This window comes from Saccopteryx bilineata, chromosome 11, assembly GCF_036850765.1.
Source record: "Saccopteryx bilineata isolate mSacBil1 chromosome 11, mSacBil1_pri_phased_curated, whole genome shotgun sequence".
NCBI lineage: Eukaryota > Metazoa > Chordata > Mammalia > Chiroptera > Emballonuridae > Saccopteryx > Saccopteryx bilineata.
Window position 1 is genome coordinate 35,261,559 of NC_089500.1, and position 14,280 is coordinate 35,275,838.

The following is a 14,280-nucleotide window of genomic DNA, read 5'->3' on the forward strand; positions in this document are numbered from 1 at the left end:
TTTAAAAATCCTCAATACGGTGAACTGTGAATAGTGAACCGCAATATGGCGATTCACTATGTAATTGAAAGACTTATTTGAGGGATTATAAAAATTCTCTTCAAAGTTCTATTAATCAGTTTACATATCCTTATGCTCTTTTAAATGAAAGTACCACCAATCTTCTTCTAATTCTTGCAAATTCAGATTATCATGAAAATGTTATATATGTCTATCTTTAATTTAGTATAAAATAAGTTATAAAGATACTACTCAAAAACTGTATTAACTATGTGAACTGATGGATGCCATACCAAAATTCTTTTGAATACCAAAATTATTTTCATATTGATATAAGCTCTTAATATTGTGGATAGTTCTTTCATTATAAGTAACATTGCACTTGATACATAACAAAAATCTTGTACAAAAAAAATCATTTTTACATTTTAGCAAATGGCCAAGTGTAATAGGCTATCTTTTAAACCAGATTATAATAAATTCCTTAATAACAAATATTTCCAGGCAACAAAATATGAAGGATGCTTTTCTTGCAAAGATGTCAGCTTAACCTAGAGTGGTTGTTATTTTAATTGAAACAACTAAACCTACAGTAAGCAACAGAATTATGTGTAATCTATAATTAAGTAAATAAGTTTTATGATAAATTTCCATGTACCTTTGCCAGCTTTGTAAATCTTGATATTTGCCTTATCTTCTTTGGATTCACTCAAAACCCTCGGTCTGCCTAATCCTAACATCAGTTCCCTCCTCCTTTCTCAGATATAACCACTAGAGTTTTAGAGTTTATCATTCCATTGCATTTTAATACTGTTTTTATGTAGTAATTACCTTAAATATAAACTATTCTGATGTTTTATTTATATAAATGTTATACTATACATGCCACTTAAACCTTTAGTGTATTTATTTTAAATTTCATTACTCAAGTGTAGACAATTAGATTATTTCCAAATTTTCACTATTGCAAGCAATGTTATATATAAATATTATTTTATGTTTTCATGAGAACATATTATGACCATGTTTGAGAGTGGTATTTCTCAGACTTCAGAATATATTAGATCACTTGGAGGTCTTGTTAAAACAAGTGCTGAGCCCCAGAGTTTCTGATTCATTAGGTCTGAATGACTGTATTTCTAACAAGTTCTGAAGTAATACTAATCCTGCTGTTCTTAAGATCCACTGGTCTAGAATATGTAGAGTTAAGTATAATTGCCAGATCAAAGGGAAACATCTCCAACTTCAACACATAATAGAAAGTTGCTCTCCAAAGTCTTTGTGTCAAATTATACACAGATATAAACAGTATTAGGAAGTTTCATTTTTTCCCATATTTCCACCAGCAATTGATATGGACAGTTTATTATTTTTTTTAAATTGTTGGCCCTGGCTGGGACTCTCAGTTCATTAGAGCATCATTAGATACACCAAAGTTGTGGGTTTGATCCCTGGTCAAAGTACACACATGTAAAGCAATGGGTGCATGGATGAGTGAAGCAACAAATTGATGCTTCTCTCTCTCTCTCTCTCTTTTTCTCCTTTGTCTTCCCATTAGTCTCTCTCTCTCTCTGTAGTCAATAAATAGAAATTAAATAAAAAGAAAGAGTTAAAAAATAATTGCCAGTATGATGACAGTGAGTGAAATATATTTATTTGTACTATAAGTTGAGGTTATATATATTTTTATATGTTCACAAACCAAATAGCTTTTTTTTTCTGTGATTTGCCTTTTAATATTATTTGTCCGTTATTATAGCATATTGTGTATATTTTTTCCTTACTGAGTTATAAGGGTTCTTTCTTTCATAGATAAATTATTTTTTGACTCTATAAGTGCTGTTAATATCTTCTTTAAACCTGTGGATTATTTTGTTACTGTTTAAATTTTAAAATTTCAATGTAATTAAATTAATCAAATTTTTCTTCTAGAATTTATTCTAATATTTTGTTTTAAAAGTTATTTTTCTCCTAAAGATTATAAACTTATTTTGTTATATTTTCTTTAAAAAAATTTAAAGTTTAGCTTTTCTTGATTTAGTCCATCTTGCTTTTATTTACATGCGTATTTTGAGTTAAGAATCTAACGGCTTTCTTTTACATCTTGTATAGGGAAAACTAATTATGTCATCTTTTCTTCTTTGATTTTAAATGAAAATCTGTTACATTTTAAATTTTTATATTTTATATGACTGTCTTTCTTTTTCAGTTCTTTTCTGATCAAATATTTATCCATTCCAATGTTATTAGTTCATATAACTTTAAGACAAGTTTTACATATTGCCTGTCAAATTATTTGAGCTTGTTCTCCTATGTTACAATTATCTTAGTTATTCACAGTTCTTTTTTCTTCCATCTGAATTTTAGATCAAGTTCCATAAAACCTGATAAGATTGTAGACTACTTTGTGAAAAATTTACATGTCATTGACACTCTTTCCTCATTTGTGGACATATTATATCCATTTATTCAGTCTTTACTTTCTATTTTTCAAAACTGCTTTTTAAACTATCTCTATAAAATCTTACATATTCTTTAATAAATTTAAACCTAGATACCTTATGTTTTATATTATAATTATGAATGGCATTTTTATACAATTCAAAATTGATTATTACTGATTTTTAGAAATATTATTGATGTTTTTAAATATTGATCTTCTAAACAAAATAGTTTCTACACTCTCATTATCTCCCATTATTTGTTTGTGAGCCTCTTGCATATTCTAGGTACACATTCTTCCTCTTATAATTATCTTTTATTTTCTTATTGTTTTGGCCAGCATCTACAATATCATTTTAAATAAAGGTATTGGTTCCTAACATTCTTACTTTATTTTTCCTAGAATTCATGGAAATATTTCTGAAGTGTCTCTATTTAATAAAATATTTGTGAGGAGCTTCTGATTTGTACCCTTTCAAAGATTAAAGAAATTTTCCACTGTTTATATTAATAAATTAGCATTAGTTTGGTGTTGATTCATGTCAACTTCTTTTGGGGATGATTATATTTTCTTTAAAGTATTGATGTATTACATGAAAATCTTTGTTGATAATGAACCATTTTTAAATTTCTAGAACTATTAAATTGTAGTTCCTATTTTCTGTCTTCAATTAAAATAATGAGCTAGCTTCTAGATGGTACAAACTATGTTTCATCCATCAATAAGTAATTATTAATCACCCTCTAATTACTAATAAATCATTTTCAGTTTCAGTCTTAAACCAAACAGTGAATTAGGAGAGCACTTTTTACTCTCTAGTCAGAGAATATGGAGGATGAATTATTTTCTTGCTAGGCAAAGAGAAAAGAGAAGAGAGTTTAGAATCTATTGTTAAATCTTGCTGCATAAACTGGTTGCCCAAACTTAAAAAGCTTAAAACCAACACATGTTTATTTTCTCACAAAGTTTCCCAAGGTCAAGAATAGGGAGCTGTAGTGATGGCCAGAGGGAAAGGAGGTAGGTGGGGGCTTAGGTGGAGCTGGGAAAAGGTGGAGGAAATGGGAACAAAAGTAGTTGTTGCTAGGGGCAGAGGGCACATGATGAAGTGGGGCGGATGGTGGTTTATTGAGTTGTGCACTTAAAGCCTGTACTGTTTTGGAAACCAATGTCATCCCAATAAATTCAATTACAAAAATACAGAGCTGCTTATCTGGGTGGATTTAATTTAGGGTCTGCCACAAGGTTGCAATCCAGTTGTTGGTCAAGGTGGCAGTCATCTGAAGAAGCTGGAGAATCTGCTCCAGAGATGATTCACAGGACTGTTGTCCAAAAAATGCTTCATTTCCTCTCTATGTGGGTTCTTCCACAGAGCTGTTCACACAGCATGGGAGCTGGCTCCCTCCAGCTCAAATGATCTGAAAGAATTAGAGGGAAAGAAAGCCCAGGAAAGAAGCCATCATTGTGTGGGGGTGTGAGTATGTGAGTGTGAATGTGATTGTGTGTTTTGAAAGTTGCATACTGTTACTTCTGCTATATTCTGATCTTGACAAGAAAAGTACTAAGTCCAGCCCACACTTAAGGGGACAGGAACTCTACTTTACTTTTTAAAGGAAGGAATAACAAATGAATTGAAAGGCCTATTTTTAAAATCACATCTATGAACACTTCTTTTCTCAGATACAGTAAATAACAAATATATTTTATTTCACCCTATTTTTCTACAGTGTCACCCAGTTTTACCCTTTGAGCTAGATATAGTAAGGCTTTACTTTATTCTTGTATCCTCAACATAAAATAGCTATATTTTGTGACATGGTTTATTCTGCTATAAAGAGATGTTTGATATGAAAAGTTTTGTGTTTATTTATTCTACAAAACACACTGAAGAAATCAACATAAGCAATTTCCACATTATCAAAATTCAAACAAGTTTTCAATGATAGAATATATTATATATAAAATTTTTAGTGTGGATTTTACCATTAATTTGTATGACATTTATGTCTTTGAAAATAACCTAATTATGTCATTTCTATATGGTGTGACTATTCTAACTGTTGAGAGATAAATGTACATTGTCTTGAGTAAACTCCTACTGTTTTTTTTTTTTGGTTGATTTTGTATTAAACTTCCAAAAGGTATAGCATGCCCCATAGGAGAAGTCTTTCTTCTTTCTGTAGAGATTCAGTATTCAGCATGTCATGACTGAGCATTGCATCCACTGTAGTTTGGTGCAGGGAGATGTTTCCATGTCACATAGTCAGAGGGAGGTAGATTAATAGGGAGTTCTAGCTGGAAATTTCTTCCCTGTTATTGTTCTCCCTCAGCAGTTGATGGCTAAGTTAATTCTCTTTAGTTTTGTCATGCTCTAAAGCACACATTGCCAAGCAATGGTAAGCTTTATGAGGAAAAAAATACGCAATGTTGTCCATCAAAGTCTTAAAGTTGCATTTTTAAACTTTGACTTGACCTGATGTGCCATTCAAAACAGCTTTAAAAGGTTTTTTTTAAAAAGAAAGGTTCAATATGTCCTGAGGCTATCGGTTTTGAGTTAAACTGGGTGAAGTAGAAATATTTTACTCATCAGCTTTGCAGTCACAGAGTTTGCCTCAGCTAGAACAAAACTGCTGAGGCATTTAGAGAAAATTAACCCCCCATCCTGGCAGCCAGATGTGACTGGTTTCTGATGAATGCACATGAGTGGGCTGAAAAATCAAGAGACTGTGAAATTCCTGTCAGGTCCGTACAGTGCAGAATGGGCTATTGACTGCTTTCTATATTTCCCTCCATCATTCTTCTTGAACACTGCCATTAATTTCCTCTCCTGCTCTGACTTGTGTTTTTCCCCCCTCCCTCTTCCCTTTAGCTCTGTCAGCTGCAAAGAAGGATACACAAGTTGTGGCAGAAGTACTTCAAACTGGTGGTCCTCTACACCCGGGTGAGGCTGGCCAAGTTCCAGACAGACTCTCAAGAGAGCATTCAGAAAATATTAGCTGTGCAGGTAGGTGATTGCAGGGAAGTAGGAAAGATCATTGTGATCTAGATCGAAAAGCAAATGATGGGTAGTGTGATGAAGCATTAAAACCATATCCCATCAGAGTTTTATAAATTTTTAACCTCTTTAATAAACTGAATCGCATGAAGGATGAATTCAGTAAGTTAGCATATATGCCATGCATACTTAGGGGGGAAAAGGAAATTGAATTTATTTCTCACAAACCTCGGAATAGTTTTTTATAAATACATTTGGTATAAATATATGTTTTCAAATCTTCAGGCTTTGCAGATGGCATTCGGCTGTTTAAAGGATACTGTCAACAGTTGCCTTGTGTTCCTTTGTGTGAAACCTACTGCAGTGAAAATGATACTCGTGTGTATTTTGTTTAACTGTTTTCTTTCCCCTTCCATTTTGCAAGGGGCTTGTCCACCTAAGCAGGTTTGGAGATAACTTTATGAGAAAAATAAGCAATGTGGGATTAGAATGTAAATGTGGTTCCAGATACTTGTGAAATTTTACTATTCATCCCAGTAAAAACTTTCAGTGAATAAATTGTCTTAAATTAAGACTGATCCTTTTTAGAAACCCATATTGATTATGTGCAGACGATTATATTAAAATTACTTAAGTCTTTTCAAAATAAGATTATACTGTATGAAATGTTACAATGTTACAAAACATGATCTCCCAAAGGGAAACACACCACCTTGTTCTATTAGAAAGCAAAAACTAGAAGTAGCTGTTGTATTAAAAAAAAAAAACAATGATACATGCCTTTAAAACTTACAGCATTTTCATTATCTTACAGAATTAAAAATGCATGCCGAACCTAAACATACCAAATTATTTTCTAAATATTTTAATTACATGTACACAACATAATGCTTTTATGACAAATAAAAGAATTTTGTAAAGCACTTCCAAAGCTATTTCAAATTTTATTTTTCTGGTGGCTAGTTTTGCTGTTTCCTTCTGAATATAGCCCCAAATATATATAGAAGTATATATATAGATATATCCCTTTAGATATAGATATATAGATATACTTTATATAAGTATATATATAATATATAAACGGCTCACAAAAATTAGGGGATCAGGGAACTTGCAGATACTCCAGTACTTTTAGCCTTTTATATAGTGCATTTTCACCAATGAAATAAAAGTTGGATTTGCATCTCATTTGCATAATTGAACAACTTTCTTTGACTTGTCATTTGCTTTTCTGATGTTCTTTATTTAATTAACAAATAATTTTTTTCTCTTCATATTCAGTTTGAAATATCCCCTAAGTTTTTTTTAATAATTTTATTTTTTTAATGGGGCGACATCAATAAATCAGGATACATATATTCAAAGATAACATATCCAGGTTATCTTGTCGTTCAATTATGTTGCATACCCATCACCCAAAGTCAGATTGTCCTCTGTCATCTTCTATCTAGTTTTCTTTGTGCCCCTCCCCCCTTTCCCTCTCCCTCTTCCCCCTTCCCCCGTAACCACCACACTCTTATCAATGTCTCTTAGTCTCACTTTTATGTCCCACCTACGTATGGAATAATGCAATTCCTAGTTTTTTCTGATTTACTTATTTCACTTCGTATAATGTTATCAAGATTCCACCATTTTGCTGTAAATGATCCGATGTCATCATTTCTTATGGTTGAGTAGTATTCCATAGTGTATATGTGCCATATCTTCTTTATCCAGTCATCTATTGATGGGCTTTTTGGTTGTTTCCATATCCTGGCCACTGTGAACAATGCTGCAATAAACATGGGGCTGTATGTGTCTTTACGTAACAATGTTTCTGAGTTTTTGGAGTATATACCCAGTAGAGGGATTGCTAGGTCATAAGGTAGTTCTATTTTCAGTTTTTTGAGGAACCATCATACTTTCTTCCATAATGGTTATACTACTTTACATTCCCACCAACAGTGTATGAGGGTTCCTTTTTCTCCACAGCCTTTCCAACATTTGCTATTACCTGTCTTGTTAATAATAGCTAATCTAACAGGTGTGAGGTGGTATCTCATTGCAGTTTTGATTTGCATTTCTCTAATAACTAAAGAAGAAGAGCATCTTTTCATATATCTGTTGGCCATTTGTATTTCTTTCTGAATATCCCCTAAGTTTTTTGAGCAGTATACTTCATATAAGGGTTCTATTAATGATGGATAACAAAAATTTTTAAATAATGGGAGAAATTTAAAGTTTTTAAAAATGCCATAGCTTAAAATGTATTGGTGTAATAAAAATTCATATACAATTTTGTACTAAACTACAACTACAGTATTTTTTAAGTCAGGTAAATATAAAAGTGTTAATATATACACAATAAAAATTATGAATTGGGTATAATCTGTGATTTCCTCTTAAATAATCAAAGGTAATCTGTGTATTGTAATTATTATTTTAGAAAAATTCCATATTTCTACCTGAATGTAAACATTCTAAAAAATCTTACAAATGATAAATTCTCATTGTGATTTAGGGTATATTTTGAGACATTTAAAATGTCAGTAGAAATGATCCTTATTCTAATTTTTTATTAGAAATGCACCAATAAATTCTTTACCATATTTGTTTTTAAATTACTTATTTTTTTTTCCGTCGGCCTAGCGTGCAGAGGACCCGGGTTCGATTCCCGGCCAGGGCACAGGAGAAGCGCCCATTTGCTTCTCCACCCCTCCGCCGCGCTTTCCTCTCTGTCTCTCTCTTCCGCTCCCGCAGCCAAGGCTCCATTGGAGCAAAGATGGGCCGGGCGCTGGGGATGGCTCTGTGGCCTCTGCCCCAGGCGCTAGAGTGGCTCTGACGCCCAGGATGGGCAGATTATCGCCCCCTGGTGGGCAGAGCGTCGCCCCTGGTGGGCGTGCCGGGTGGATCCCGGTCGGGCGCATGCAGGAGTCTGTCTGACTGTCTCTCCCCGTTTCCAGCTTCAGAAAAATGAAAAAAAAAAAAAATTACTTATTTTTATGGTTGTTATGTAACAATAGAAATGGAGAGGTAGAAATAAGACAGCATTGATAAGAAATTTCTACTGCTCATCTAGAGACTCAGGAGCAAATCCTTTTTATTTTTTTGTGTGACAGAGACAGAGAGAGGGGCAGATAGAGACACAGGAAGGGAGAAAGATAAGAAGAATCAACTCTTCACTGTGGCTCCTTAGTCTCCTTAGTTTTTTATTGATTGTTTTCTCATATGTGCCTTCATGGGGCTGGGGGCTGCTGCAGCAGAGCTAGTGACCCTGTGTTCAAGCCAGCAACCTAGGGCTTTAAGCCAGCAACTTTTGAGCTCAAGCCAGCGACCATGGAGTAATGTCTATGATCCCACGCTCAAGCCAGCAACCCTGCGCTCAAGCTGGTGAGCCCACGCTCAAGCCAGATGAGCCCATGCTCAAGCAAGAGACTTTGGGGTTTCATACCTAAGTTCTCTGTGTCCCAGTTTGATGCTCTTCCCACTGTGCCATTGCCTGGCCAGACAGGAGCAAGTCATGATTGTATTTGGAGATTTGAGGAGCATAACTAAGTGGATTCTGCTGCAGATAGCTTCAATTTAGAATATTTAAATTTTGGCTTTTAATAAAAATGTGAAAGTATAATTCTCAGCATCTTGCCATGTGCAAGCCTTTAAAAAATATCTGGTTCTAAACTTTCCTATGTTTTCCATTGGGAGGTCATGTATTATAATATTGTAACATTTAATATAGTAAAATATTAATATGAAATGATTTAATTTTAGACAAGGTTGGGCACGTTCAGGGTGATATGGCCGTAGACATGATTTAACTAATTTTAATAAAATATTCTTCACATAGTCAATATGAATTTCTAAAATAGAGTCTTAATTTAAAATAATTGAAACACTGAAGGTTTTTATTGGGATGAATAATAAAATGGCAACCTGAATATATAGTTCCTGAAAATAAACTGAATGAAAAGTTAGCTCAGTCCTTTTGGAGAGAGCTACTAAGCAATATTGAAAAGATACAAGCAAAGACCTAAATAAAAGTAAATATATACCATTCTCAGAAATGAGAATATTATACATATTGGGAAGATGCCAATTTTGTTAATTCTCAACATCTAAAACTACATAATTTCAAAAGAATCACAAAATCCTGACAAAGTTTTTCAGTGAAGCTTGATGAGGTGATTATAATGCATTTGGAAGATAAATATCCACAAGAATACCTCTGATATTTTTTGTAAAAGAAAATTATTTGAGCCCTGGCCGGTTGGCTCAGTGGTAGAGCGTCGGCCTGGCGTGCAAGGGGTCCCGGGTTCGATTCCTGGCCAGGGCACACAGGAGAAGCGCCCATCTGCTTCTCCACCCCTCCCCCTCTCCTTCCTCTCTGTCTCTCTCTTCCCCTCCTGCAGCAAGGCTCCATTGGAGCAAAGATGGCCCGGGCGCTGGGGATGGCTCCTTGGCCTCTGCCCCAGGCGCTAGAGTGGCTCTGGTCGCAACAGAGCGATGCCCTGGAGGGGCAGAGCATCGCCCCCTGGTGGGCAGAGCATCACCCCCTGGTGGGCGTGCCGGGTGGATCCCGGTCGGGCGCATGTGGGAGTCTGTCTGTCTCTCCCCGTTTCCAGCTTTGGAAAAATACAAAAAAAAAAAAAAAAGAAAATTATTTGCAGTTTGGGGTCAAGATCTTATGACACTGGGTAGCAAAACATATCAAAAAGCTATATTAATTAAATTCCGAAAACACACCAAATTGTTACCAAAATTAATTAATCATGGCATCATTTATAGTTTCCAGTCTTTTCACCCTCAGGAACTTGCAACTCCACATCTGATATTGTTTTAAACTCTTGGGAAGTGAAGAAACTATGCATAGTATGTGTACCTCTAATTGTATAATGAATGTAATAAAAGAAATGATTGGTTAACTTTAAATATTTTAATGATTATTGCCTCAATCTTTATTGGATGCATAAACACATAAACCAAAAGAAGAATTAAACAAATGTTGTAAATAAAAACATCAAATAAATGAGCCACATTTTAACCAACATCTTCTATTCATTGTAGAATCAGCCTTCCACCCTCATCCAAGGCTGACTAGAGCTAAGATTAAAATGCCTATTGCCAAAAGTCAATTCAGAGCCAAAAATTGTGAGTGAAAGAAAACTAACAAATTCACTTCTTCTATATCATACCTTTGAGACTGATTATTTTGTTATCTTTCCTTGGTAAAGTATACCTTTAGAATTCCATTTTGATTGATGAGGGAAATGTAAATTATCATAACATATTGAAACCAATTTCACTCTGTACTTACTGAATACTAACAGAAAGAATATAATATACATAATGATCTTTGACCTTGAACAGTTTACTGTTAAATTGAACAGTATCAAGTAATTTCAAGACACATTACGGGAGTGGGTGCCTACTATGTAAAAGGTATTTTTTTTAGACACTGGAGTCCAAAGGGGAAAAATGTAATCTTTGTTTTCAGAGGGCTTGAAATCTTAGGAAGCAGAAACAATACAGGGTGGGGCAAAAGTATGTTACAGTTGTTCATATGAGAAATAAAGTAGTAATTAATAAATAATACTATAAGAATAAAATCTATGCTCCCTGTATTCAAAACTGTAAACCTACTTTTGACCCACCCTATATTATATGTAAATGTTAATGATGGCAAGAAGGGCACTTAGCCTGACCTGCAAATATCAGGTCAGTTTTCTAAGGAGGATAATTCTTTTAAAAAAAAATTTTTTTTTTTTGTATTTTTCTGAAGCTGGAAACAGGGAGAGATAGACAGACTCCCGCATGTGCCCGACCAGGATCCACCTGGCACGCCCACCAGGGGGCGACGCTCTGCCCACCAGGGGGCGATGCTCTGCCCCTCCAGGGCGTCGCTCTGCCGCAACCAGAGCCACTCTAGCACCTGGGGCAGAGGCCAAGGAGCCATCCCCAGCGCCCGGGCCATCTTTGCTCCAATGGAGCCTCGCTGCAGGAGGGGAAGAGAGAGACAGAGAGGAAGGAGAGGGGGAGGGGTGGAGAAGCAGATGGGCGCTTCTCCTGTGTGCCCTGGCCAGGAATCGAACCCCGGACTTCTGCACGCCAGGCCAACGCTCTACTGCTGAGCCAACCGGCCAGGGTTTTTTTTTAAAATTTTTATTTTATTTTATTTTATTAAAGATTTTATTTATTCATTTTAGAGAGGGGAGAGAGGGAGGAGAGAGTGATAGTGAAAAAGAGAAGGGGGGAGGAGCAGGAATCAACTCCCACATGTGCCTTGACCAGGCAAGCCCAGGGTTTCGAACTGGAGATCTCAGCATTCCAGGTCAATGCTTTTATGCACGGCGCCACTACAGGTCAGTCTCTAATGAGGATAATTCTTAAACTAAATCTTGAAAGGTGAGAGGACATCATCACCGGAAGTGGGCAGGGCATGATAGAAAGAAAAAATGGCTGGAATGAAGATATGTTAATAAACATCATAGTGCGTAGTATACAGAGAAAATGACAACTAATTTGATACTATTAGAGAAGAAAAATGCAAGATAAGGAATATTAGAAATGAGGAGGTAAAAATACAAAATATTAGAGATTAGTTATGTAATGACGTGTTACCAGGAATAGACAGTAAACTTTATGGTTGGCCAGGAAGTGGAGAGAATTATTTTGGCCTGAATTCAGGGTAATACTTTTCTAAAAGAAATGAGACTTAAAACAGGCTTACAAGAATGAGTAACTGAAGATATGTAGAGGAAGAGCAACATTGTACAGAGGAAATGGAAATAGGGGAGCACTTCTAAGCAGAGGAATTATGAGAGATTGGGAAAGTGACTGCAGGGCTATGGAATAAACATTGTTCCCTGATTTTCTTTTCTCTCTTTAACAAGGCATTTATTTAGTACTTAGTATTTGTCAGGCATTGTTATCAGTGCTTTATACATTTTAATTCACTTCTCAAAGAACACTAGAGATGTTATAATAGTGTCCTCATTTTATAGAAAAGGAAACTGAAACACACAGAGATTACGTATTTTGGCTACAGGATACCTGCTCTTAATCACCATACTATAGAAATTTTCTGTGTCCCTGTTACTGAGATTAGATAGTCTCAGAGGAAGATATTGAAAGACAAGAGATAAAGTAAAGTCTTACTTAAGGCCACATAGAACAGGCTAATTTAGGTTCGATATTTCAGGAATGCATTGAACACTCAGTAAATAATTCTTGACCATTTTTCAACCAAATGCTAAAATTTTGGCATATACTTCTTAGGTATTTTTCTTATTAAGGATGGGGAGAATTGTGGCAGATCTAGTAATAAAAAAATAAAATTAACACAAGACTAGATTAACTGCAGAAAAATCAATTTAATATGTGTGTACAGGAGAAACACAATACGATGCTCAGGTCATACAATGAGGCCCAAAGAAATGATCAAACCGGGCACCTTTTTATATTATTTAGACAAAGCAATAATAAACGTGTGACAAATTGACAGGACAAAGAAAGTTAGTGTTCATTACAAGGGAATGTTAAGCACAGTTTGGGTATTTTTTTAGTGAGCAATTTGAACAAAGTAGTAAGTTAGAAAAGAGGCAATAGGAGCTGATTTTACAGGCTTTTTGGCTCTGAGTTGTGTTAGTGATAAAAGATGTTTCCCAGGTGCAGTGAGGATACTTTTCACATAGTAATCTATTTCCTGCATCCAAGGAGACAAACAATGGTCAGGGTGCCTTTCTGGGATCAGATGCTTGTCAAGTAACTTTACTTCAAAGTAATCAATACATCATTGTGGGATACTTGGGGGCAGCCTAACTTTGGTTCCCACAGTCCCTGGTATTACTATAGCTTAACTTATTACCTACCAGAGGAAAATGTACTTAAATCATAAAAGGTATAAAAATAATATAGTCATTTTGGTAAAAAAGATGAATTACAGATTCAATAACTTCAAAGAAGGCCCCAAAGATATATACATAAAAATTATACCTAGTACATTATAGTCAATTTCTGAAAAGTAAAGGTAAAGAAAATTAAAAATAAAAATCTAAAAGCATCAGGAGGAAAGAAATAAAAAGTTACCTCTAACATCTCATCAGAAACTATGGAGGCCAGAGAATATAAAATATCTTTATACTGCTGAAAAAAGAAAATAACCCAGAACTCTCTAGCTAGCAAAGATATCAATTCTGTAAATCAAACTTCAACTGTGTCAAAAGTTATATTAAATATAAGTGGACTAAAAACCCCAATTTAATAAAAGATATAGTCACATTAGATAAACATACAGGTTTCAAACTTAATTGTCTAAAAATAGTACACTGTAAATACAAGACACTGATAGGTGAAAAGTGAAAGGATAAAAAAATAAATGGCATGGCATGCAACACCAAGCAGAAGTTGATAAGGTAGATAAGTATCAGACAAAATAAACTTCACAACTAGAAAATTACTAGGGATAAAGAGGGTCAATCTTATTAAGAGAAGGAATCAATTCATCAAGCACATATAATAATCCTACATGTTTATATATCAAATAAAAATATTTAAATACTTAAAGTAGAAACAAAAATATGCACAATTATGGCTTGAGATTTTAGTACTTCTCTCTAGGAATTGATAAAACACAGAGAGAAAATCAATCAGAATATAGAAGAATTGAATAACATTATCAACCAATTTGACCTATTTGGCATATATAGAGCATTCCAATCAACAACATACATTATTTTATGTGCATATGGAACATTTCCAAATAGAATCCCTATACTGGGATATAAACAAGTCCTGATAAATTTGAATAGATTGAAATAGTGAAGAATGTGTTTTCTGACTATGATGGAATTATTAGAAATCAATAATTTAA

General features: G+C 34.5%; 1 protein-coding gene across 1 annotated transcript in view; it reads left to right on the forward strand.

The window, feature by feature from the left end:
• The window catches only part of CCDC178 (coiled-coil domain containing 178), a 411,215-nt gene that overhangs the window by 372,545 nt on the left and 24,390 nt on the right, over positions 1 to 14,280 (forward strand). Inside the window, exon 19 of the mRNA XM_066246239.1 lies at positions 5,310 to 5,444. Coding sequence (XP_066102336.1) covers positions 5,310 to 5,444 — 135 coding nt within the window. The remainder of the gene's footprint in view (positions 1 to 5,309; positions 5,445 to 14,280) is intronic.